Source organism: Megalops cyprinoides, chromosome 8 (assembly GCF_013368585.1).
Source record: "Megalops cyprinoides isolate fMegCyp1 chromosome 8, fMegCyp1.pri, whole genome shotgun sequence".
NCBI lineage: Eukaryota > Metazoa > Chordata > Actinopteri > Elopiformes > Megalopidae > Megalops > Megalops cyprinoides.
The window spans coordinates 10,241,512-10,267,947 of NC_050590.1; the positions used below are offsets into that span (position 1 = coordinate 10,241,512).

At 44.4% G+C, this 26,436-nt stretch overlaps 1 protein-coding gene across 1 annotated transcript in view; it reads right to left on the reverse strand.

Moving 5' to 3' along the window:
- Positions 1 to 923: 923 nt before the first annotated feature.
- The window catches only part of LOC118782358 (immunoglobulin superfamily DCC subclass member 3-like), a 56,002-nt gene continuing 30,489 nt past the window's right edge, over positions 924 to 26,436 (reverse strand). Inside the window, exons 3-14 of the mRNA XM_036535675.1 lie at positions 21,546 to 21,690; positions 20,390 to 20,520; positions 20,115 to 20,252; positions 15,220 to 15,378; positions 11,708 to 11,873; positions 4,930 to 5,177; positions 3,362 to 3,526; positions 2,846 to 3,034; positions 2,166 to 2,270; positions 1,732 to 1,867; positions 1,371 to 1,608; positions 924 to 1,159 (exon numbers count right to left, since the gene is read on the reverse strand). Coding sequence (XP_036391568.1) covers positions 1,010 to 1,159; positions 1,371 to 1,608; positions 1,732 to 1,867; positions 2,166 to 2,270; positions 2,846 to 3,034; positions 3,362 to 3,526; positions 4,930 to 5,177; positions 11,708 to 11,873; positions 15,220 to 15,378; positions 20,115 to 20,252; positions 20,390 to 20,520; positions 21,546 to 21,690 — 1,970 coding nt within the window. The 3' untranslated portion in view covers positions 924 to 1,009. The remainder of the gene's footprint in view (positions 1,160 to 1,370; positions 1,609 to 1,731; positions 1,868 to 2,165; positions 2,271 to 2,845; positions 3,035 to 3,361; positions 3,527 to 4,929; positions 5,178 to 11,707; positions 11,874 to 15,219; positions 15,379 to 20,114; positions 20,253 to 20,389; positions 20,521 to 21,545; positions 21,691 to 26,436) is intronic.

Genomic DNA, 26,436 nt, shown 5'->3' on the forward strand with positions numbered 1-26,436 from the left:
CACACTTTCATGAGGTACTGATATATAGAAAAAAATTAATCACTGGGGGAAGCCAAGAGACCACAACAGAAAGAAATGCTTCACTGGGAAAGAATAACAACAACAACAATAGCAACAAACAGCAACATCATAATCAACATCATTATCCGCTTGAGGTAGAACATATTACTTCAGTGTTTGGAAGTGCTTTATGTTGGGTTTTTCTATTTGAATTTCTCTTCAATTAGCAGGAGAGTGAAGGTATGTAACATCTGAGGTAGTGCGGAATCTGTTTTTGTTTTTCCAACCAATCGCTCAACCTGTAAAGTAACTGAGGACAGAAGGGAAGACATAGATCCAGAATGCTTCCCGAAACACATTCATTCCGGCTGAGGTAGGTCTATGTTGTGTATCCTAGGGTTCACATAGCCAGGTCTAACCAGCCAGCATGAGGGCCAAGAACCAAACAAAACTACTGATAGCACTAAAAAAGTCCTGAGACAGAATATGCTGTATCACATCCCTGGAAGAAGGCCTTTTTTTTGTTTTTCATGGCTGGGTTTGTGGAATCATCAGTTGACTGGGAGTAGGCAGAAGGAGTTGATTTGTCTTGAAGAGTCAAAACAGAATCCATTGCAAAAGAAGGACCAATACAAAACACAGGAGCGGTACGTTAAAAAAAAAAAAAGTCCTGTTTTTTTTCTTCAGAAGTAAAGACATGCCAGGCCCTTACTTTTTGTGCTGCCGGCAGCCGGTCTAACAAAACAAAATAAGGAAGGATAAAAATCGCTTCCCCCATGTGTCAAAACTGAACATAGCTGTCCATAATAAAACCACCAAAATCCCAGGGCTGGGGTGTTTCCTTCAATGAGGCAGATTTTTCTCCAAGGGAATTTAGTTTACCCATAATAAATCGTTACACAAAAGAATCTTAAATGAAAGGAAATACTTAAATTGACCTGAGAATGAGAAGAGTCAGAGCAAAGACACCGCAGACACTGTGGGTGTGAGAGTGCCGCTGATTTGCTGATCACCCTTCGCCTTGCTGCGCGTTCTGACCCCTGCCCTCTGCTGGCGGCTCCTGGAATCGCGTCTCCCCTTCCCATACCAGGCTGAAATCGTCCAAGGGTACTGTGGATATCTGCGTCTCGTCCAGCAGGCAGGAGGCTACACCCTCCACCTGTAAGCGCAAACATCCATGGGCCATTAGCACAACATACAAGTTAAAGTCATGGTTTATGTGTTGCAAACACTCTTTTTGTGCACCATTTGAATGTTAATGGAGGTACAAAAAAATTGAATTAGGATTTTTAAGTGACTGATTAATTGATTGGTTGATTGAAGGTCCTCTGTTGATGTCTACTCAATATTTAGCCACATATTTGACTCACCATGTGTCCCATGTGTTGTCTTTCTCCATTTGAGGGTCCTGGGAAGAGTCTTTCCAGCTCCTTCATTTCTCCTCTGGTCTTCCCCGCAATGCCTCCGTTGCCCTCACCACTGGTCCGGGTAACTCCATTCAGATGCAGTGCTCCCTGGGAAGGGGCAGCAGCAGATGGGTCCTGGGGAGCACTGCGTCCTACTGGCGGGGTGGCCAGGTGGTCCTGCACTGTCTTACACACCATCAACCTGCAGAGGCATACAGACAACATTAATGCTGTGCCCTCCACTACCCCTGACACCCCCTTTGGAAGAGCAAATCTAGCACTTCTGTGCCCCCCCTCCGTTGCCCATCTCAGATGAAGCACGTACCTTCCTCTGTAGCCGAACATGAGGAACAGCACACAGAAGATGATGCAGGTGACGCCAATGTGGATTCCAATAATGATGCCGGCGGTGGAGGTCTTGTTCTGTTCATCTTTCACACAGTCACAAGGAGTGTTAAGCACTGCAGAAATAAAGCAATCACTAAAGACAGTGTTGGTAACCCATGCCACGGGCCTATGTGAACATATACAGTACAAATATTCATCCAAGGGCAGTGTCAATCTCCTCATCTTGTCCATTGGCCAGGAGGCCACACCCTTAACTGAATGAAGACCTATCATAGAGGCTATCTATAGCCAATTTATTCACAAGTCTGATGAAATGCATGGCCCTATGCAGGCATACATGATTTCCTCAGGCTCTGATTAAGCTGACAGTGTTAAGTGTGAGGGACAGGATGCATGGTGGTGGGAAGTCACCTGATTTCTCCAAAGCCTCCTTCAGTGAGACAAAGCGCATGGTGGCATTTCCATCACCATGTTGGTTGAAAGCCAGCACCTTCACCTCATACACCAGCACTGGATCTGGAGGAAGGGAAACAGGACCACAGGGTCATGCAGGGACAGAGAGGGACACTGCACCACAGCACATTTATACTTTAACCTGAATGTCTGTGCTGAGCATCAGAGTTGGGATTCAGTCAATTCAGTGAATTTTGGGAAATAATTGAAATTCAGTTCATTTCCTGAATTGAAAGTAAACTGATCCCAACTGATCCCAGAATCACACTAAACAAAGTAAGACCCTAGAGACAGGCAAAATGTCCAGTAGAGTTGACATACAGTAAATGACCTCCTGGTGGTTCTGAACTTTTTTGGCCCATGCACCCTCCCTATTTTTGCATTGATGGTTAAGCCTCTTACTGCATCCATGCCTCCCCAAAATAAACACACAGATCACAAATAATGATTTATAATTTGCAATTATGTGTGGATACCAAGGTATCACATAATCATGATTAAAGGGATTACCTACGCATTTTCATACGAAGGGTTAAATAAATGTACAAATAAAAAAAATATCACCAGTTACACATGGGGTTGCACATTCAGTAAAAAAAAAAAAAAAAAAAAACACTTTTTCCCTGCTCATTGCTCACCCAGCTGTGTGATGTTGAACTGGGTGACGTTGCGGGTGAGAGTGATGGGTCCTGTGAATGGGGCAGAGTGAGCCTTGCGATAGTAGAGCTTGAAGCCCTCGTGCTGGCCCATCTTTGCAGAGGGTTCCCACATGGCCTGCACTGTTGTGGAGTTCACCACCTTGGTGAAGAGGGTTGGGGGCGCAGGCACTAGAACACGAGGCCCAGTGTAAGGAACCCACATCGTCATGGAAAACACTAAAATCAAAGGCTTCAGCCACAGTATACAATACAGCTGCTCTTCACTTCTACAAAACGAAACCTCAGGGCACACTAAAGCTTCCTCCAGGTTCTTAACAGACACTTTACAATGAACAACCCACCAAGACAGGAAGAGATTTTTTTTATAATAATATAAATAATATTTTTTATAATAATTCTAACATGACATTATACTGTTAGCTACATATATGCTGATTTAATCTGTAGTACAGATCTAAGACAGGGCATCAACTGCCTCACTAAGAGAACACTCACCCTCCCCTGGTGTGCTCTCCACTGCTGTGTCTGAGGCCTTGCTTGCCCCCCGTGAGGTGTAGGCCTTCACATAGAAGGTGTAGCTGGTGGAGGGCTCCAGGTCACTCACCACCTGCTGCAGAGTGTCCTTGCTAACGGCTTCCTGGTACTCCATCTCTATGGGGTCTGTGGAGGAGAGAGGGAAAGGGGGAGGGGTTAGAGGCATGGGGTGGGAGGGGATCAATGTAATGGTGAAAAAAGGATAAAATAATAAGTGTAATTACTCACTACACAACTTATCTATTCAGTCATTGGTGCTGCAGTCATTATTTTCCCATTGCTGTCTTGTTGAAGGTTTAATAAATGGTCACGAAATGTGAAGGTATTTATGAATGAGTTCGGCAATGAAAGTCATTGAATTGAATCGAGAGACAGGGGCTGCACTGGCAGAACTTGTTAAAATTAGGCCTGGGAAAAAGAAATTGGGGGAAGAGGGAAAGGAAAGGAAGGGGAAAGAAGGACAAGGTGAAGAGAGATTAAGGGATAAGGAGTAAAAGAGAGAGCGAGCGAGTGAGGAAAAAGAGTGAGGGACATGGAGAGAGAGAGCGAGCGAAAGAGATGGAGACAGACGCTGTGTTATGGCCCTTAACTCAGACCCACTCACCCATTACTGCTATCTACCTCTGGCCCTGCGCCAATCTCGGCTTCCTGTCTATGGCTGGTAATTAAAGTGTTTCCTATTGTATGGCCCCCAGGGCCTTTAATTATCCATCTGATAGCACTACCGTGCAAAGAGGAGCAGCTGTGCCCAGGCAATGAGCGCAGTTACAGCAACGGAGAGTTGCATCAGTGAATAGCCTGCCCCACCATTGCTGTTTTCAGACAAAACCGTAAATAAACATTAAGAAACATGCCATCATCAAAATTAATGCTGATTCAATTATCAATTAAAAGGCCCTTTAGAGCTTCCAGACAGGGGATGGATACGACACACAACCAGCCCTTTAAAAGGCAGGGTTTGCCCCTCCCTCCTCAAGCTGTCAATCAGCGAGCTGTCTGTGACGGACAGCTCACGCTGTCTCAGTGTTCTATTAAGGCCACCATGGGAGTCGGTCTCCAGCAGTAGAAAACACTCCCTTATAGCACCATGAATCTTGATTCTCATGCATTCTGCAGATCTCTGAGGCCTAACTGCATATGTGTAGAAATCATTTTTTTTAATAATTCATTTGAATAGCAGCCACTTTTACCCAGGGAGTTTTACATGATATCTTTTTATACAGCTGAGGCTAATTCAGGTAACACATCTCTCTCAAGGGTGCAACACCTGGTATTAGGACCTGCAATTTTCATGTAAAAGGACACCAATCAAACAGAAGATTAAAATGAAGTGAGACACATGTAAATCACAGTCACTTAATGTCTTACTTAAAATCTTATTTCGATTCTGCACTAAGGACTCCGGAACAAACTCCAGAGGAAACCTTTTCTCCATGCGACATTTCTTGCTGCCTGGAAAAGAGTCCTGTTTATATGTCCTGCATCGCAATGCTTAGCTCTGTGCTTCCACGGGTCACTGGTGGTCTGACCTGCAGTCTTGCGGATGTGAAGCACGTATCCAATGATGTCTTGGGTGTTCTGGGCTGGCTCCTTCCATGACACCTGGATGGCTGTGGGGGACAGGGGGTCGGCGGAGACAGAGCCGGGGGCACCCGGGAGGCCGTCGGCCCACAACACCGTCAGCCGCGCACTGGCCTGGGTGGAGCCCGCGCTGTTCTCCGCGATGCACTGATAGATGGCCTCGTCCTCAGGGCTGATCCCGTAGATAGTCAACGTGCTGGAGGAGGGGGAAAGAGGGGGGAAAGAGAGGGAAGGGGAGGATATAAAGGAAAGATGTGGATTTGAAACAACCAGAATCTGAGAGTCATCATGGACCATAAACACACACACACACACACACACACACACACACACACACACACACACACACACATACACACACATACACACACACACACACACACACACACACACACATCAGCAGGACCAGCTCCTGCTAATCTGACTGGGCAGGGCAGTGGGCATAATGGTATGGCCAAGATGCTGTCAGTCAGAATATGGGCTGTAGGTTGAAATCCTTTGTGGGATCAGATAAAGGTTTGGTGGAACAGGTCCTGCACCTGTATGCATTAGTGAGTACTTGCTGGATGGGTTGAGGCACTCAGGGTGCAGAAATAGCTCAGAATGCAGACATATATCCCCTCTGCATAAAAAGAGTTTCTGAAGGTCTTCTCCACTGCCAATATCTTTATTCCCAAGAGTAAAAGCAATCCATCTGTCAGCACGCACCTTGCTCCACCTGCTGTATCTCTCTCTCTCTCTCTCTCTCTCTCTCTCTCTTTCTACATGAATTGTTGCCAGAAGACTACGAGATTTTTGTAAGAGCTGAATATACAACACAACAGCTTGTTATCCTTAATCCTTGCGTTATAACTAAATGAAACATTTAACACCTGCAAAGATAAGAATATGGCAATCATCCCCACAGCTTATTCTCATGTTAAATGCAGATGGGATGCCTAATTTATGAGCATTTTGTTGTGGCATTTTTTTTCACACCTCAAATTACAAGAGGAAAAAAAAACATTAAATGCATAATTTACAGAGAATCCCAGAGTAGAGAGAAAAACTGTATAAAGAATTTTTTTTTGACATGTGGGTATCACACTTCAGAGCCATGCTAATGTGCATTGAGAATGGCCAGTTCCATGTTCTATGGGAAGGTGTGAATGATCAAAACACGTGAGGAGAAAGAAATTATCTTTTTTTTTTTAATTTTTGTCTTCCACGGCCTCTTTCGGGCTTCTGTGGCATTTTGCAAACAGGGCCCAAAGACAAAGTTAAATATGCTTTCCATTCCACCCCATTCAGTGCTGTGGGCCTCAGTAAAGATGAGCTCAGTCAGCCTGCGCCTATTCAAACACAGTCCTGCAGCTGTCCATCTCAGTGACTACAATAAGGAGAGATTGCTCACAAGACAGGCCGTTCCTCCCCGGGGTGCAGGCACTGAGGGGGGTTAGGGGTCGAGGGAGAGCTGACGCTTGAGTGGACGGGTGCTGATGTGCCCCCCCCCCCCCCCCCCCCCGGAATCTCAAATCTCCATTTACTCCAAAGCCAAATGTGTCCGTCAGTCAGGGAAAAGCATTTCAACAAGAGGAATGCTTTGTTATCCCAATGAAAATGCCTATGAGATTCTCCTGAGAAATAGACAGTAAAACACGTCTTTCACCCCGACCGACAAATGCAGTCTAATCCAATGTAGTAAGCTAGATACTTCACCATGTGTTTTGAGGTCACTGCAATTGACAAAAAAATGCTGTGTATGCTATTTTTAAAAAATCAAACAATTCAATTTGTTAATTGTTGTTAAGGACACAGCAGCACGGGGTCAGCTTCTCTTAGCCTCAGAGTTACAGTACAACGCAGAAACTCATTGCCTCTGAAATATGGGTTGTTACCTGCTCTTTGCACTTTACAAGAGTACAACTAAAATGCTACAAGGTCTTTATATGGGTGATCGAAGGACCGGCTAAACTGAATTACTAGTACGGCAATTCTATAGAATTTCGTCAGGCAATTATAGGCATGTCACACAGAGGTACATTATGTGACAAAAGGGAACAATGAAGATTGAGGTTCTAATTATTGCTCAGAAGGTGCCATTGCCATGAATTGTTGTGAGGGAAGAAGCCTTACTTGTTAAAAATTTGACCATCTAAAAAATGAATATCTAAAAAATAGATAAAGGTCGGTTTTAATAGCAGCCTGGTGCTGAATGGGTCATTGATCACGTTTCACAGGGAACAGCTCTGAGCTGCAGAAAGCCATTGTCAGGGCAGGTATTGAATGCAGTGTCTGTCTGGCAGAATCAATCTCCCTGGCTTTTCTTGTTAATTAAGAGGATGAAAAAGGCTTCCTATTTCATTCTCCTGAGCCCTGCACCTTCCTTTGGCCAATCTTGCCTTTGACCTTTGAGGTGCCTGTAGCTCCCCCCAAACGTCCTCCCCCACCCTGTTCATGGCAGGCTTTCGTGTGAGGGATGGATGAAATGTTTTTAGCCCGGCAACCTGACGAGGGATGGATGAAATGTTTTTAGCCCGGCAACCTGACCAAACCCAAACGGCCCCTGCAGGGAGAGCTCTGTGAGAGCTCACTTTGAGTGGGATCTTTGCAAGATCTTTCACAAGACATTTCAGACATTTCTAGACATTCACCCCAGCCGCAAACCTCTTTCTGCTTCATGTCTCTTCATCCCAAACACCCAAACCCACCCCATCCCACATACACACAGATATACACACGCACAGTTGTGAGCACACACACACACACACTCGCACGTACACACACACACTTGCACACACACACTTGCACACACACACATACACACGCCTCCCCTCGGAAGCCTGCTGTTGACTCGTTGCTTGTGAAATTCCACACCCGCTGGCGACATTCCTGGTAAGCCCCCCCTCCAAGCCTCTCCCTGCCCGTGCTGGTGTGTCTTAGCTCGGTACTGCTTTACAACCTGACCTCTGTGTGCTACCAGTGAAAAGCTGTAACTACAGCCCATGTGCCAGCCAGGCAGCAGGAAGTCCAGCACTGAGGAGACGTGCTTTAGTCTTTAAGGAAGAAAGGGTCAAGGGACTGTATGCTGCATACTGTGCCAATGAGCACAGTATCTGACCCACAGTCAACAAAAAGGACTGGGATAGCTGTGATGGCCGAGTTAAGAGCGTCAGTGACATGTATAACCAGTGACACAACAGTTCACATAGCGCATATTGAGTCATGTTCAGTACTCTTACAATCTGAACAACCAAACAAAGTTAATGAATGGCTCTGATACGTTTTCGCTGACCAACCGTCTTCCCTTGAGAATCACCAGCACAAGCGAGTCCCCAGCACTTGGACATGACCTTGGCTTTGACCTGATGCTGGTGCTGTTTCTCACACTTGTGGAGAGGAATGCTTTCGTCAACACCTTCTTTCTTTCTTTTCACTCTTCAAGCACCGGATAATTGCCTCAGATAATCAAAATATACTTTAGCTGGAAATCAGTGCGTCAGTGTGGGGCGGCAATCATGGGGGGGACACTGAGCCCCCCCCCCCCACACACAAACAAAAGAAAGACAGAGAAAGAATCCAGAATCGTTTTTCAGAGGAAAAACAAAAGGTGTGCGCTAAGACCATCTGCCTGGCCTTGCTCTAAGTGTGTGTGTGTGTGTGTGTGTGTGTGTGTGTAGAGGCGGGGGGGGGGGGGGGGGGGCAATGGGCCCAGAGCAACATTTACTCATCAGTTCAAGGCCACTTCACAGATTGATGGACCCAAAGGGGAGGGGGGGGTGTCTACTCGGTGACAGGGGCAACGTTTGCAAAGTTGCCAGTCGGAGCCTTTTCAGCCCCCTATAGGAGGCAGGGGAGTCCAGTTTGGTTCCCACCAAGGCGACAGGCAAAGGAAATAAAGAGAGGGGGCTGCTAAGGGGAAATTTGAGGGGGCTTGGATCGGGGGGGGGCGAGTTAGTGTCTTTGAAGAGGGGCAGACTAGAGGAGCTGTCTCACGACTCAGTGGAAGGCAACAGAGATGACTGATTGCGTATAGGGTCAGAGGTCACAGCCAGAGCCCAGGTCCCGGCTTTGAGTTACGGAAAAAAAGTGTGTGTGTGTGTGAACATGTGTGTGTGTGTGGGGGGGTCCACTAAAAGGGTCAAAACGCTGCACTGAAAGTGAGAGAAAAGGGAAAAAGGCACGCTCTCTGAATGTATTCAACTACACAGAAGAGACCGGCAAAACAGATGGAGGAGGGAATCTCCCATATTCACTGCTCCTTTCATTTTGTTTCTCTCTCGCTAACATGTCAATCAGCACTAAATGGAGTCCTATCTTATGTGCAGTGTTCAGGAGCATCATGCCTGATTATAGCAGTCTGGTACTCACAAAAAAGGTAATTTACAAAAATCTCACTCCCAAAAACAAGCTGCAAGCTCCATCCCTAAAATGAAAGATTACCTCATTCAGTCCAGTGCTTCTGTGGACACTATTACAAAATACTTGCAGAAATGCAAATAGGCATTCTGATTATGTGATTTTCATTTTTCATGTAGGTCCCGAGTTAACTGTGTTGCATACGCATGTGTGCACGTGTTCATATCTGTACGGGAGTTTTGGTAGTGTGTTTGTGCACATGTCCATGAGCGTGCGCATTTGTGCGTATGTGTGAAAAGCTCCATCGATTCCCCTAGCCACCTTGTCCCTCCCTTGAAGGTCATAAGAAGGGAATGCAGTAGAGATAGAGGTGCTGTATCTGCAGATCTTTATTGACTGACAGACCAGCTACAGTACTGTCCCACTCCTTTCTCCCTCAAAGACATACATCTATACACATGCACACATGCGTGCGCGCACACACACACACACACACACACACACACATTCACATAGCCCCATCTGAGGGGGTATAGAGGTGAGGGTGAGTGTCAGCTGGACCAGATTTCCCCTCCTCCCACAGACTCCCATAGTCCCCTGAGATCCCCGACACATGCTGTAGTTCAAACACAGACAAGCATCCTTGCACACCAGTGCAGACTTCGCACACAGCAGATGCTGACGCAACTCAACCGTGCAGCATTTAGGCTAGATTACCCCTTCAGAACTACTCCTCTGAGGTCAGAGACAGAAACAGCGTGATTAGATGGAATACACACCTGTAAGCAGTCCTGAAATACACCCTACTATAACTCTAGACTAGCACTGTGTTTCATGCTCTCTCTCTCTCTCTCACACACACACACACACACACACACATACACACACACACACATCACAGCCCACATGTGGTCTGGGGAGGGCTGAGTTTGGAATTCCTTGGTGAAACCACTGGAGATCCCCAGAGACAAACAATCTACCCCATAATGCAATGAGTTAAATTACACACCCCACCTCTTACACCACTCCCACGTCCAGTGCTGCCCACAAGCGGCTGCGTAAATTCCTATTAAGCAAATGGCTCACCCCATCGCTTGTTTCCCTCAGCCTGGTTTAAGAGCCAATTAGTTAAGAGTGCAGCTGGAGACCCGGCGCTCCCAGCTGACCAACTGCATTACACAAAGCGTGATCCATGCACGTGAGGTTAAACGGTCACGGTGACATCAGCTTACGGTCTGTGCCCCCTCATCTTCTCTGCCCTAATGTCTCACCACCCCTCTCTAATGTCATGGTCAACATTCATCTAAAACCTGGACAAATGCCCTATTTAAGGGCGACTGCCAGATACATAAATAGACAGCAGGGGCTCTGTAAAAGATGTTAGAACTGCCCCAAGAGCCTCTGCTTCAGAGGAAGTAGATATGGTGCATTAGTTTTCAAACAAATTTTACCACCCATGTAATGGATGCATCTGGAAAAAAAAAATCCTGTAATATTAATTACTGTGCAACTCCTCCTAATCTCCCAAAACCACCCGCTCTTATTCAAAGGCCTGGAATGTTCCCAGGCATGCTAAGCCTCTGTTACTCTCCATGGTTAGAGGGGTGTTTACATCTGCGTGGAGAAATTACATGCCAAACACAGACAACATTACGCAGTATGTTAAGCACTGGATCCTGGCCAGAAACTGCTCCCCAAAGCTCCCAATGTCTACAGTACCTACTTGGCAAGGTATTGCAAACAATATAACAAAACACCAACTGAACCTATATTCTAGCTCCCTATTCTTATTTCAGAATTCTCTGATGAATCCAATCAGAGCTATTGTGAATTTGAGCCCTTATCTAATTTGCAACTACATCACCCTTTCTGACAGTGATGGCAATAACAGACATATTGTGATATTACTGCCACACTGACGCAGACGGAGGACCCATCTCTTCAGACTGCATCTTGGTTCCACCTCAATCCCCACCCCACAACACAAGATACTTGTATTACTTGCTGTTTATTTTATGTGTCGTATTGCTATGAGGTTTGGATTCTGTGATCTAGTGACTGATGTATGGTCGTATACCTGGCTTCCCTTGCCTAGTCAGGTTGCACAAGTTAACTTGTGGCAGGGCTTGAATGGTGTTATGTTCACACTCATTGGTCTGGGGGTGTTTTGTTGGCTGGTCTGACACTGTTGCTCATTCAGCCTGAATGGATGCACTCCTGTTATTTTGTGCTGGAGGTCGCTCTGGATAAGAACATCTGCTAAATGAATGTAAAGTAATGACCCTAACACAGATAATTTTGGAAGTGTTACGGTAACCCTGAGCACGCGGTATGCCAAGCCCTCTCTAACCAAGCCAGAGAGCCCTGGGAATCTTGTTCTGGGCTCACCTGTTGTTGTTCCTGAGCTTGACATGGCCTCCCGGTTCCAGGATCTGGCCGTTCTTCAGCCAGGTGAGCTGGGGCACGGGCTCGCCCTGCGCCAGGCAGGTGAAGACGGCAGTGGTGCCCGCTGGCCGCGCTATAGACTGGGGAGGCTGGACAAACTCTGCTGGAGCTGGAGAGACACCCAGGTGGTTGTTAGGTTTTCTTTCCAGATGCTGTTGATTGGTTAGCCTGTTAGCCAGTGACATTACTGCAGTGTAGGAATAATGTTACAATTTCAGGGCATGATCTTTTTTTGTTATTTAATTAAAATAATCTCAAGTGCATATGAATATTGCCCCATACTTCCACTTCCCACCACAGTCTAAAACAATGAGCGAAAGAAAATGGACACCCAATCGAGATTAATCCAGGCCCATCACATATATTATGCAGGGAATCAGCAGACAAGCAGCAAACAAAACACCAATGAAGAACCAGATGAACTTGAGAACAACTGTGAAAAGCAGGCTTAGACAAGGAAACAGGGGGAGAATGATGCCGAATCAATTCAGCCATGTAAATCAAAACAATAAAATACACGTTTCAAAATAGGCAAGGAAAAAAAAACTCAACAGGGAGAGCTTTCTGGCAGAGAGGAGTTTGCTATTCACCCACCTCTGCCCCATCCCTGTGATTATTTAAGACAATGAAAAAAAAATTAAATCAATTATCATTTTACACAAAACTCCAAAAATGGACCGGACAAAAGTATTGGCACCCTCAGCCTAATACTTGGTAGCACAACCTTTGGACAAAATAACTGCGAACAACCGCTTCCGGTATCCATCAATGAGTTTCTTACAATGCTCTGCTGGAATTTTAGACCATTCTTCTTTGGCAAACTGCTCCAGCTCCCTGAGATTTGAAGGGTGCCTTCTCCAAACTGCCATTTTCAGATCTCTCCACAAGTGTTCTATGGGATTCAGGTCTGGACTCATTGCTGGCCACTTTAGAAGTCTCCAGTGCTTTCCCTCAAACCATTTTCTAGTGCTTTTTGAAGTGTGCTTTGGGTCATTGTCCTGCTGGAAGACCCATGACCTCTGAGGGAGACCCAGCTTTCTCACACTGGGCCCTACATTACGCTGCAAAATTTGTTGGTAGTCTTCAGACTTCATAATGCCATGCACACGGTCAAGCAGTCCAGTGCCAGAGGCAGCAAAGCAACCCCAAAACATCAGGGAACCTCCGCCATGTTTGACTGTGGGGACCGTGTTCTTTTCTTTGAAGGCCTTGTTTTTTTTCCTGTAAACTCTATGTTGATGCCTTTTCCCAAAAAGCTCTACTTTTGTCTCATCTGACCAGAGAACATTCTTCCAAAATGTTTTTTGGCTTTCTCAGGTAAGTTTTAGCAAACTCCAGCCTGGCTTTTTTATGTCTCTGGGTCAGAAGTGGAGTCTTCCTGGGTATCCTACCATAGAGTCCCTTTTCATTCAGACACCGACGGATAGTACGGGTTGACACTGTTGTACCCTCGGACTGCAGGACAGCTTGAACTTGTCTGGATGTTAGTCGAGGTTCTTTATCCACCATCCGCACAATCTTTCGTTGAAATCTCTCGTCAATTTTTCTTTTCCGTCCACATCTAGGGAGGTTAGCCACAGTGCCATGGGCTTTAAACCTATTGATGACACTGCGCACGGTAGACACAGGAACATTCAGGTCTTTGGAGATGGACTTGTAGCCTTGAGATTGCCCATGCTTCCTCACAATTTTGCTTCTCAAGTCCTCAGACAGTTCTTTGGTCTTCTTTCTTTTCTCCATACTCAATGTGGTACACACAAGGACACAGGACAGAGGTTGAGTCAACTTTAATCCATTTTAACTGGCTGCAAGTGTGATTTAGTGATTGCCACCACCTGTTATGTGTCACAGGTAAGTAACAGGGGCTGTTAATTACACAAATTAGAGAAGCATCACATGATTTTTCAAAGGGTGCCAATACTTTTGTCCGGCCCATTTTTGGAGTTTTGTGTAAATTGATACTTGATTTGACTTTTTTTTCTTTCTCTTTTGTGTTTTTTTATTGCAAGCAAAATAAATGAAGATATTACTACCAAAACATTTGTAATTGCAATCATTTTCTGGGAGAAATTGAGCATTATCTGACAGAATTGCAGGGGTGCCAATACTTTTGGCCAGCACTGTATCTTCCTTTCCACCATGAATCATGCCATTGTTTGAACCATGCATGGTCACCGGCGATTGTTACAGAGCTGTCTTGAGGGAAGAATGCAGGTAATCCAATACTCTATTAACCATTAATTACACAGCATTCCTCTTGGGCGGAGATTTATGAGCACCGTTAAGACTATGTGTGGTGGGTTTTGCTGTTACTGTTGTTATAATTATATTCATATTATTATTTGCATTAGTATTGCTGTTAATGGGATGATAATTTCATTTTTTTGTAATTGGCTTATGGCAAATTGGCTGCCACCAGCATATTAAAATGTGTAACTGAGACAAGCTCCAGTCCCACAAGACAGCTTAAAGTGATGTCTCATTAAGTTGCTGTGAAGTCACTCTCCTCTTCCCTCACTCCTTAGATTTTATTACAGTGCCCTTATATTACCACATAGCTAGGCTGTTTGCATGCCAGGCACTGCTGTCTATCTCCTCTCCAGTTGTAATTCATCTTTGCCTATGCTCACATCTTCAGTCCCATATTTATTGTCACATAATTATCTTTGCCGCCATATGTGTGTATGGGTCCTCTACTTCACCATAAATCACTCCTATGGATGATCACATGGTTATGGGGCATAGGTAAGAATGATAGGAATAAGGCCTTGTGCACTTTTTTGTCTTCTTTCCACAGTGCAGATACTGGGTAAAGGGGAAGCAGAGCAGGTCAGGGAGAGTACTGATGTGAGACTGCTGGCCTAATCAGCTCTCACTCACTTTTTTACCTCTCTCTCCTCTCTCCCCCTCCCTCTCACATTCTCCTGCTCCCTCGCACCTTTACTCTCTCCCCCTCTCTCTTCTTTGTCTCCTTCTCTTTCTCCCTCCCTCCTTTTCTTTCTCTCAACCCCTCCTTCACCCCACCCTACCCCCCCCACCCCATGTGGCATAAATGAAGTATGCTGCAGTGAGACCGGGGCTGCTGCATTCTCTATTTGGCTGCAGCATCAATTCTCAATGCGGGACACAGTGTGTGGTTAATAAGCAGAAGCCAACAATGCTCTGCTGCAACCAATGTCCCCTGGTGGATCATCATCATGCTGTTAGTATCTCTGCGGATGTTTAACTTCCTATTTAGCTTAATTAAGATTCACCCGATTCCCAAAGGAACTCTTATTTGAATTCAGCTTAGTGCTTCGTTGTTCTACCATACACTCCTCATTCACCATATGTTTTGCTTTCTATCAGTTCATTTGTTCCTACCTTTCCCCTATAGTATGTACTGTATGTGTCTACCATCATCATCTTCCCACCTATCTCACCTTCCCACCCTGTTCCCTACGACTCCCCCTCACCTTGCACCACCAGTCGCCCCTGCGCAGTTCTGCGCACACGGGTCCCTGGCTTGTTGGCCGCACAGACGTAGACCCCCGAGTGCTGCACCCCGACGTCCGATATCATCAGGTTCCCCGTCCCCAGCACCTGGATTCCTTCCACACCGATCGGACGCCCATCTGATAGCAGAGAGAGAGAGAGAGAGACAGAGAGTGTGTTGAAAAAAAGAATACATGCCATAGCAATGCACAAAACATTTGGCATGTTATTCTGCATGTCAAGCTCAACAACTCTAAAACACAATAATCTGCACAAGAGAACAATCAGGTAAATGTATGAATGTAAAAAATGCAATTAATGGTCATAAGTGACCATTTAGTCATACCAGTTAAAGTATACAGTATGTAGCCTCTAGCCTATTACATTTACATTTACTCATTTAGCAGACGCTTTTATCCAAAACGACTTACAATACGAGGAATACATACACATTACATTCAATTACGAGGAATACATTTTATTATTATTACATTATATTATTGTTCAGTAATTGTTATACAGTATAGGATTACAGTATATGATATAGATCATATCACAGGAGAAAAACTCTGTATGATATGTACAGAAGACATACACGCAGGCATTATCATGTATGTAAACGCAACTCCTCAGAAACTCTCCAGCACTGACAGAGGCTATACTGTAATGCAGAGGTTAATAAGAACAAAGGTGACAAATAAGCTGAGAACACAGTGGCTGCATATCGGAGAAGGGCAAGGCCACGTGAGGCCAGCCGCCAAAGACGTGCAGCCAGCGACATACATTTCTGTTGCCATGGTTTCAACAAGAGTCCGTGTGAGTGACAATGTGTAATGGGGCTGAAGTGTGAGACCGGGTGTGTGTGTGTGTGTGTGAGTGAGTGTGTCCGTATGAGTGTGTCCGAGCGCCTCCTCCCCTCCTCTCCTTCCGCTCTGTGACAGGGACAGAGTGCTGGAGGGACATCTCCAGTGGCTCACCCTCTCTCTCCGCCCTCCCTCCCTCGGCCCGACAAAGCCCCACTCTGTGATTCTACCCCTGCAGCCTTTTCCGATGCATGCTTCAGTTATGAGCGGCCAATCCCTTACACGTCAATTACTCATTCACAACGCTGCTTCTCTGTCTTGTAAATGCGCATGGGTGGCCGATTCGGAGATTTTAAAGATCCCGACAAGACAGCGACAGCGTTGCCTCCCCTCGCGTCGCAGCGTTCTGTCGTTTAGCCGACATCTGCCGTCCACGGGGCTTTGGCTTAGAGGTGTTAAAGAGCAGCGAGGGGAAAAAAAAAAAGACGGGGAGCCTAAAACATTTCGGGTTCGGCAAGCAGCCACGGCGCTGCTATCTCCAGGTCCAGGCGGGGGAGATGGGCCATATGGCCAGCCCTGTATTACACAATAACGGTGCACACTGTGCACCTGAGCATTAAACTGACGTGAAATCGAATGGCACACGGACACACATTTCCCTATTTTGGTACTGAAGGGATAATATTGGAATTTTGAAAATGAAATTGAAAAAGACGCTAAAGATTTCCACTTCCAAAATGCTTCAAATAAACAAATAAGTAAACACAAATTTATCATGAAAATGTATTTAAAACCTGCGAGCTGCATTTAAGAAACAGAAAATCAAGTAACTCTATAAATGTTTGCATTCCCTTCAAGAATCATTTTAATGTCATGTTGCGGTTTGCGCATTCTTGTAATCCATAAATTTATGCATGATTCTTTTTTAATCCCAACTCTTTTTATTTATTTACAGAACTCTTATAATGAGTACAGTGTGTTCAAAGTAAAAAATGGATTTTAAATTCCCCAATGCTTTACAATGTTTTTCCAGTTTCGAGTTGTCAGTTGAACAATGATGAATATTCATGTAAAGTGGGCATGCAAGGATAACATAAACTATGATATCTGACTCAAACTTTTTTAGGAAAAGATTGCACAAAAGCAAACATATATTGGAGCTGACTGGTTTAAAGTATTCCTTTAACAAAATCAGAAAAATCAGAAAATGTCCACAATATACTGTATACTGACCAGATTGTGACCACACAAACTCGAGAGAAAATGAAAATCAGACAATATATTTTGCTTTAGTGCTGCATTAAGAAAACACTGGCTGGCTGATTGTCATCTTCTGTGACATTTTAGTGCCACCTGCCAGTAAAAAATATTTCCTAGTATCCATTACTCTCCCGCTGGGTAATTGGCATTCTTGCCAACCATTTTTATCATAAGCATGGCTTAATTAAAAGTGTTATTTCTGTTGATTGTGTATCATACAGGGATGCCTCCCTCAGTCGTGGCTGACTGGTGCATATCTTCAGTTCACTTCCATGCTCGCTGTCCACCAACAATGACATTAGCAGGGCTGTAACTGATTACTAGCTTGTAATTATTGTGGTTGTACTGGTGAAATAAATATCTACTTTTGTTCAGATTTGTTAATTGCCATTTTTATTTAAAAAATATATATATTTATTTATTATTATTTTATTAAAAAAAAAATAAGCCATAGATGTTGCTGCATAATTTCATAAATGCAAAATTAGCATTTTTACATGGGAGAAATCCCAACCAAAAAATCCAAATCATGGTGATGCTGACTAACAAAATATTAAAATGACAGCCATCAGAGAGAAATCTGTGAAAGTGCATCCACTCTCTGATAACAGCAAACTACGGACGACACAACCACAGAGGAATGGGAAGATTTTTGAGTTTAACTTTTACGACTTTATTTCTCTATTATGACAGAAGAGGGGCCATAGAGGGGCCATTCAGTTCAGTAAGGTTTTAAACATTCACAGTAAGATCCCACCAATTCCTCAGTACTCTCTATACTACTGTGAACCAATTAAGTCACTAGGGACCGGCTGAATGAAAGACCAGCAATGGCAAAGGGATGACCTCCCGTTAGCAGTTTTTGTCTGACTTTGGCTGTAAAAGACAGAATTTTCACACAGTCCCCTCTGAACGGGAACCTGACCTCCTTACAGCCCTACATAACTGGATTATAGACAGAGACAGAGAAGGCAGAGAACACACAAAAAAATGTTTGCACTACAAAATAAAAAAGACAAAACAAACTGTGGCATTAAAGACCGCCTTAATGAGAATCAATTCGATTCATTACGGCTCCCCCCCCCCCACAACACACACAATCTAATGCGATGAGATCCCATCATGTTAGCATTTAATTCCAGCCAAACTGTGCAAGGCAGTATCCAGAATCTGATTAAAAGAGATTGAGCTGATTGGGGGCAGGGGAGGTTTCGGATTAGATTGGATGACAGCTTTCAAAAACATTACATCGTAAAGCTGGGAGCAGCAGAGGTCAGCGGCAGCTGAGGTGTTGTGCTAAGGGGGATGAATCCCCAACACCTTGAAGCGATTACGCTGGACCCTCAAGTGTTTTGTGCATCACTTACAACAGGTCCATCTCCATTTGGAGAACAAAAAAAAATCAATCTTTCGCAAAACAAGAATACTGTTTCAAGATGCACACTTAATAGTTAGACTATACGTATACCTGAACCAAGGTGTAGATCTACAACCTAACACACAGGCGTATATATGTATATACATGTGCACACACACACAGACACAGACACAGACACACACACACACACACATACACAGACACACACACACACACACACACACATACACACACACACACACACACACACATATATACACAGTGACACAAACATGCAGGCTCTGCACAGTGGCACTTCATCACTTCTGTCATTCCAGCTTGGGAGCCGGAACGTTAAACTATTTTTTCTTCCATTAATTTGCTCTAAGGTCAGCAAGATAAATGTCTTAAAGAGGCTTTCAACAGTCCTCTAATCTGGAACCATCTGAAAACTGATGGGCTTTAAATGTAATAAGGAGCTAACAAAATCCTTTCAACAACACCAAGTCTGATTGTTCTGTAGGCAATCAGGGCATTTATTATTTTTAAAGAGTGGAGCATACAAATTACAAATTAATAATAGAATCACTGCTAAAAACAACACACTGTGTATGCATGAGGTGCAAGTATAATCCATGCCTGATATTAATAATATATGAATTAACACCACATTTGCCTTGAATCATGACATAGTGAGTATGTGTAGTGGAAGCATTCATTTGTGAATCTGCAAATTATTCCACACTAGATATGAATATGTGTTCAGAAATCAACAAAAATTCTATTCTATGGTCAACACAAAATTGCTTTAATGAGCTCTGTCTGACAAACATTATTTCATATGCGTTATTTCATTACAATGTGCATGAAGCAGAGAAGCATTACTGAAACGAGACTACTTATACTATATTCCATATAAAAATAATAAAAAAAAACATCTACAGTTCAATTCCACAATTCAATTCTTGTATATTTGAAAAGCACAGAGCATCTCAAAATAAACAAACACACACAAAAATATAACATGCTTAAATTTACATCCAATTTATATCAGCTTTGACAAATTAAATCATGTATTTTTCACAAACTCTGAAAAACCTTTGGAAATGCCACATTTTCCCAGCACCTTTGTAAGGACCTTTTGTGATCTGAGAGGGTGAAGAGGGTGAAGGTCTTCTCAGATTGCATCCTAAAATTTGATCACCACAATCATCTTCATGATCATCTTGATGATCATGATCACCATCATCACAACATGCATTTGACTCATAGGTAGACCTGGCTTCATTATATTATAAGGTATCAGAATGCTCTTCCCCAATCCATTTATTCTCTTGGGTTCCAACAGGCCTTTTAAACCTTGAGGTGGACTACAAAAAATGAGGTCCCTGTATCTGTAGAGAGCTTCTGCTCTCGATCATTGATTTGAAATACAATTTTAAAAAAGCATCCTTACCTAGTCTGCTCCAAGACACAATTGGGCGTGGGTATCCAGTGGCAACGCACTCCAAAATGGCAGTCTGGTGGACGGTGAGTGTGAGGTTTTCAGGACCCACCAGTATTACCGGCTCCTTGTAAACAGAAGACTGAGAGCCTGAGAGTGTGAAAGAGAGAAAAAAGAGAGAGAGATGGCTAAATGGATTATTATCACACATTTATATTGCACCAAAAAAAAAAAAAAACGAACTCAAAAACATTACCCAGAGAACGCTGGCAGAAAAGTGAGCCGACCTGAGACAGTGAGACGGGCACCGGCACTATGTTTGACTCCAGCGCTGTTGTGGGCCACGCAGCGAAACACACCACTGTCCTCGGAGCGCAGACCTGTGATCTGAAGCACACCTGTGGGCAGGAGGGTGTACCTGTGGGGAGAAAGAATCCACTGCCCATCACAAACATCCATCACAGCATGTAAATATATTGTGTTAGAACAAATATGGGAACATGTGAGAGAGTGAGGGCTGAGCTGGACAACAGACGATTCCTGCATGAGAGAGTGAGGGTTAGACTAGATTAAAGATAATCCCTGTATGACAGAGTGAGTGTTGGGCTACAGTACAGATAATCCTGAATGACAGAGTAAGGGCTGAATGAAAGTACACACAATCCCTGTATGAAAGAGTGAGGGCTGGGCTACAGTACAAATAATCCCTGTATGACAGAGTAAGAGTTGATCTGTATTATAGACAATCCCTGAATGACAGAGTGTGTCAGGGCTCCGCCCCCCTAAGACGCTGTGTTTTTGTTTTTTCCCTGTCCATGTGCTTTTTGTTTTTCCTTGTGTTCCAGCCCCTGCCCCGCTCCCAGCCTGGTCCCCGCCCACCTGATTTCCTCATCACCGTCACCTGCCTGCCTGCTCACCTGTATCCCATCTCCTCATTACCCCAGCTATTTATATCCCTGCTTGTATCTGTCTCGTTGCTAGTTCATTTCAGTGTTTGTTACCTGTCTCGTCCCTGCATTAGTTTCCCTGATCGCTTGCCACATTGCCATTCCTGCCTGTTTCCCGACTTCGATTTCTGCCTGCCGCTTCGGATCTGATTGACACCACTCACCTGCCTGGTTCCTGACCCTGCCTGCCCCGACTCCCAATTCTGGATTTGCCCCCGGACTGCTTCTCCATGTTTCGAACCCTGCCTGTCTCTGAATTACGAACCGCCTGCCGATTCAAATAAACGCCTGGAACCGGAATACCCTGTGGTCCGCGTTTGTTTCCCTACCACCGTTTTGACAAAGTGGGGTTTGGGCTAGAGTACTGATAACCCCTGCGTGACAGAGTGAGGTTTGAGTTCTATTACAGATCACCCCTGTGTGGACGGGTGAGTCTGAGATGGATTACAGAGATTACAGGTCTGAAACTGCAGTACAGAGCTCCTGAGCGCAGTACCTCTCATCCTCTGTGTCCACCTCCCTGCCATCTTTCTCCCAGCTGATGATGGGCTCCGGCACACCATGGATCTGGCACTGGAAGCGGCACACCCCCGCCTCCTCCGCCCTCACAGACTGGGGCTGAACATGGAACTCCGCCATTGCTGAGAGAACAGGAGAGACAGAGACAGCATGTTACACGTCTGTTCTACATGCTACCGTTTATAGCTTTAACTACATCTGTTGCAATCCACGATGTCGTTGATGTGACTTTGCATCTCAAAGGCAGAGAGAAACAGAGGGATAAGATAAATGGTGGAGAAAGAGTCATTGAATATGTATATCTGTTGTCATTTTTTATAATGTAATACTTAATGATCATTTTGATCACCACCACCATCATCTTCATCATCATCATCATCATCATCATCATCATCAGAAACAGAATACTATTAGGATCAGAATGGTAGTATTACAATAATCATTGTGTATTTAATAATAATAATCATATATTTAACAATAATCATCTTGATCACCATCATCATCACCATCATCATCATCAGGAACAAAGTATTGTTAGGAACAGAGTAGTGATTCCCTGTGTGTAACACTTCTACAGCAATTACAAAAATAAATCCTTCCAGATAATGAGTCTCTGTTTAGGCTTTGCAAAACTGCTGAGAAAATGGAACATTCGAATAACAGAGTAAACACCATCTCCGGGAGCAGCTTTGTGATTAAACATTTATCCACGTCAGCCATAACTGTGAGGGAAACCAGCGTCTCATTACTGCTCCTCCTTGATATCTGTGCTAGTCTGAGCTTGACCTGTTATAAAGAGGAGGACACACACACATGTATGCATGCACATAAAGACACACACATGGATATAAATGCAGAGAAATGTAAATACTATACAAACACCCCCCCCCCCCCCCCCCCCCCGACACACACACACACACACACACATTTAATTGGCAGAAATGAATTATTAGGATATCCTAACATCACATGTTCCCTTGTGTTTCTCAGCAAATATATGGCACATGTTTAAGCATCTTTCCTAGGTGTAGTTTTAGCAGCACACACGGCACTGTTTCTTACAGACTGAAAGACTTGCAATAATCACCAAGACAGAAGAACTGTCTGACTTTTCTCTTAGGTCAAACTGCCATCTGAAGTCCATACACAACAAGCCTGTGTACAAGGGCATAATTACCAAAATTAAAATTTATAATTGGCATTCAAGTTCAGCAAATACATCTACCAAAGAATCACTGAAATCAATGCTTATTCCAAGTCAAAAGAACAGCGGAACCCAATTACCCGTGCTTCCGTTTCGCTTTCATTCACAGCGACTATGTCAGGTCTGTTCCTAAGTAACCAATCCTAAGTAAGTCCATAAAATGCATCAGCCTCATTATCATCACAGGTGAACCATCTGATGTGTGATCAGGTGAACCACGTGACAAATGTCTGATATGACCTCACATATCAATTTCGATTCTTAGTATAGCCATCTGTGCAGTTTCATTTGAAAGCAGGTCAACAACACAAGGGTATAATGCTTCATATGCGAGGCAACCATTCCCCCCCCCACATGCGCAATGAGACCGTGGAAGCTCCAGGGGGATGCATTAAGCAGTGCAGCTCATGGTTAGCCAGATACCAAAGTGCTTAGTTATAGTTTGTCAGGAGTAAGTGTGCCTTGACTGTGAAAGAAAGAATCTCTTCACTTAATGTGGTGTTACAGAACATAGGAAGGGAAAGTGAATGATCTGTTAAATCAAGGCGAGCAACTTTCCCCTGGAGCCACAGACCAGTCTGGTGTCGTAGCTGATCTCTCTGTTTCAGTTCTTGGACTTTTAATCAGCGGTTCTTGTGATAGTCCATCATTCTGACAAACCGTTTCTCCCACTGAGACATGCAGATCAGTAGCAATAGCACCAGAAACTTCCACTGGTGCTGTGGAGTCGGGCTGTCCTTAGATATAAATCACTGCACACATTGTTTAGGTCTGGCAAATCTGACAAAACTCATACACACACACACCACACATGCACACAAGCACGCGCACACACACACACACACACACACACACACACTCCTCATGCTGTGGGTGAGTAGTGAGGGAGACATAAAACACAAACAATGATCTAATATAAGGCCTGTCTTTTTTTCCTCACAGATTTCCCAACATCTTCAAGATAAGTGCACTTCTTTAAATGTCAGCCATAATTAACTTGGTTTTATCTGAACACACTCTGCATAACAAGAAGACAAAACCTTCTCCTTCTTATTCACCTTTATTCTTTTCCAACTGACACACTCATTTCAGCAGAACCGGCACGACAATTACACCCAGCAAGAGCACTTCTTGGATGTATCCCGAGCTGTTGAATTTACTGATTTTCTTCAGCTGAATCTCAAAAGAAACACAGCTCAAAGACAGGTCCTAGAGAGGGACTGAAGGATATGGCATTGATCCATCCTGCTGGAAGGCTGCAATGGAGGAACAAATAGAGTGCTGAAACATGCCAGCCATTGCTGTGTATCAATATTGTTTGAGCCCAAGTTGTTTAGATTTAATGAGAATTGTATGGCTCCCTGTCATGACTGGATTCAAAGATAGGCCATAAATGGGGAGAGACTAGCGCTCTGATTAAAAATTAAACAGCCTGATTTAAAATTCTCCCTACTGGACAAAAGTGGACCTCGAGGGCTGCAGCCATTACAACAGAAAGAAAGGGAAAAGGGCATATGAAGACTGTTGGACATTCCGCAGCCCAGTCTGCTTCTCCGCAAAATGGGAGAAGCAGACTGGGCTGTCACGTCACTGTTATTTCTTATCTGGATCTTTGCTATAGAGCTTAGTGTTACTGTTTCAGTGATGGAGCCTGGTGAGTCTGCAGGAGGCTCTGGACCTATCATCCTCTGTCACTTCTGGATCTCCTCATGTATCTGCTGCATACAATCAGCAAAAGTAATTATTACCAAGTGTCAGTCTCATCCGTGTTTGCTGCTACACACAATTAGCTGTGCCTTCGCTCGTGATTGCTCGCCTCATATGAGGGAGATGATACAGCTGCCTAGTATTGGAAGAAACGGGTAAGTGTACGGGAGGAGAGGCAGGAGATTATCACACCGTACTGGTATGATTACACAAACTGACCCTTTCTCTCCCTCTCTCCCGAACCCCCGACAAACTACCGTGCCTACCTGTCAAACCCTTTCATAAACCAGTAGGAAATGTGGCAAGGGGGTGGATTAGGTCACTGGATAACCCAGCAGGTCTGCTCTGCACACCGTGAGGCTTGACCAAACGCGGCCGAGGCACTACGGACCCTGACTGAGGGGATGGTGACTCCTACCAAACCGCTACTCATCTAGCATCCGTCCCACTCAAAATCAGTATGAATCCATCTCGCTCCCTCCAGCACTCACCCCACCCCTTTCCTCTCCATGTTCCACTAACATGTCTGCTAAGATGAGGCCCCCGCTATTAGCCTCGATACATTACACACAGATTGTGCAAATTGACTCACATCACACATCTCAAGGACTGGGTGCAGAGTTCCACAGACACTCAACAAAAGAAGCACACACACATGCATGCATACATGCACAAACAAACACACACACACAGATACACACACACACACACACACACACACACAATCACATACACACAGTCACATGCATGCATACACAAACCTTCAAACTCACATGCACGCATGTGCATGCAAACACACACACGCATGCATGTGCACACACACACACACACACACACACACACACACACACACACACAGTCAGATGCATGCATGCATACAAATACACACTCTGCCATTTGCTGACAATCAGATTAATGCACCAGTAGTGGTGCTCTCTTAGGAAATCCCTGTGTGCAGAGTTTTAAATTTCTTTATATCACTCCTCACAGATTTTCCCTCTGCAAATAGCTCAGAGACACTCACTTATTACAAATTGTCTGTTCCCTGGATGGCCCTGTACTGTAATATAAGCGGATCTAATAACAGGACAGAGAGGGGTAAGGGACATGGAGATCTATAAAGCAATGTAGCTTACATGCAGCTGCTTTCACGACCTTAAGTTAAAGAGGACAGAGTACCAAGAACACTCTGTTGATACAATGATCATGGTAAAGTACAGATCAGGTAATGATAGTGGGTGCATTACTTTCCCAGACATTTCTACTGCACAGAGATACTTGTTAACATGGGATCTCATGTGATACAGCCTGAAACTCTAACTTTTCATGTTATCTGAGCTTTTATTTGTTCCAATTGCCATCACTATGCCCAGGTCTATCCACAAAGACCATCTATGTTTAACTCAAAGCCAGCAAATTTGCTGCATGTCTAATGTATTCTGCTGTTTACATTAAAATAACTGATGCATGAAAACAGAGTAGAGCTTAATATGATTTAAAATCGCGTACGCTGCAGAGCAAATTCGGGTGACAAGTATATGGACAGCAAAATAACAATTTTCACACATGTGAGCAGGTACTTCAAGGGTAAGCTCATACCGGTGATATATGTTTCCTCCATCGGGGATGAGGGCCGTTACACAGTCTTCAGTGGCTCTGATTCATTGAGATGACAGAGCTAACGATGCCAGCGCCCAGGCATGCTGAAACCCCCTATGGTGTTATAGGGCTCCATTGAGTTGCCTATGCATTTTTCTTTATTATAGTTCACCTCCCCTACCCGCTCCCAAAATGACCCCCTGCCTCTAAGCCCCCATGCCCCATTGAACCACCCCCCCCCCCCCAAGACTTTGGACATCATTTTGCACACAGTGCTTTCCATCAGAGGAGACATCCTCCACTCACTGTAAGCTTGCATAATGGAAATGATGCCCATAAATAATGCATGCATGATGCT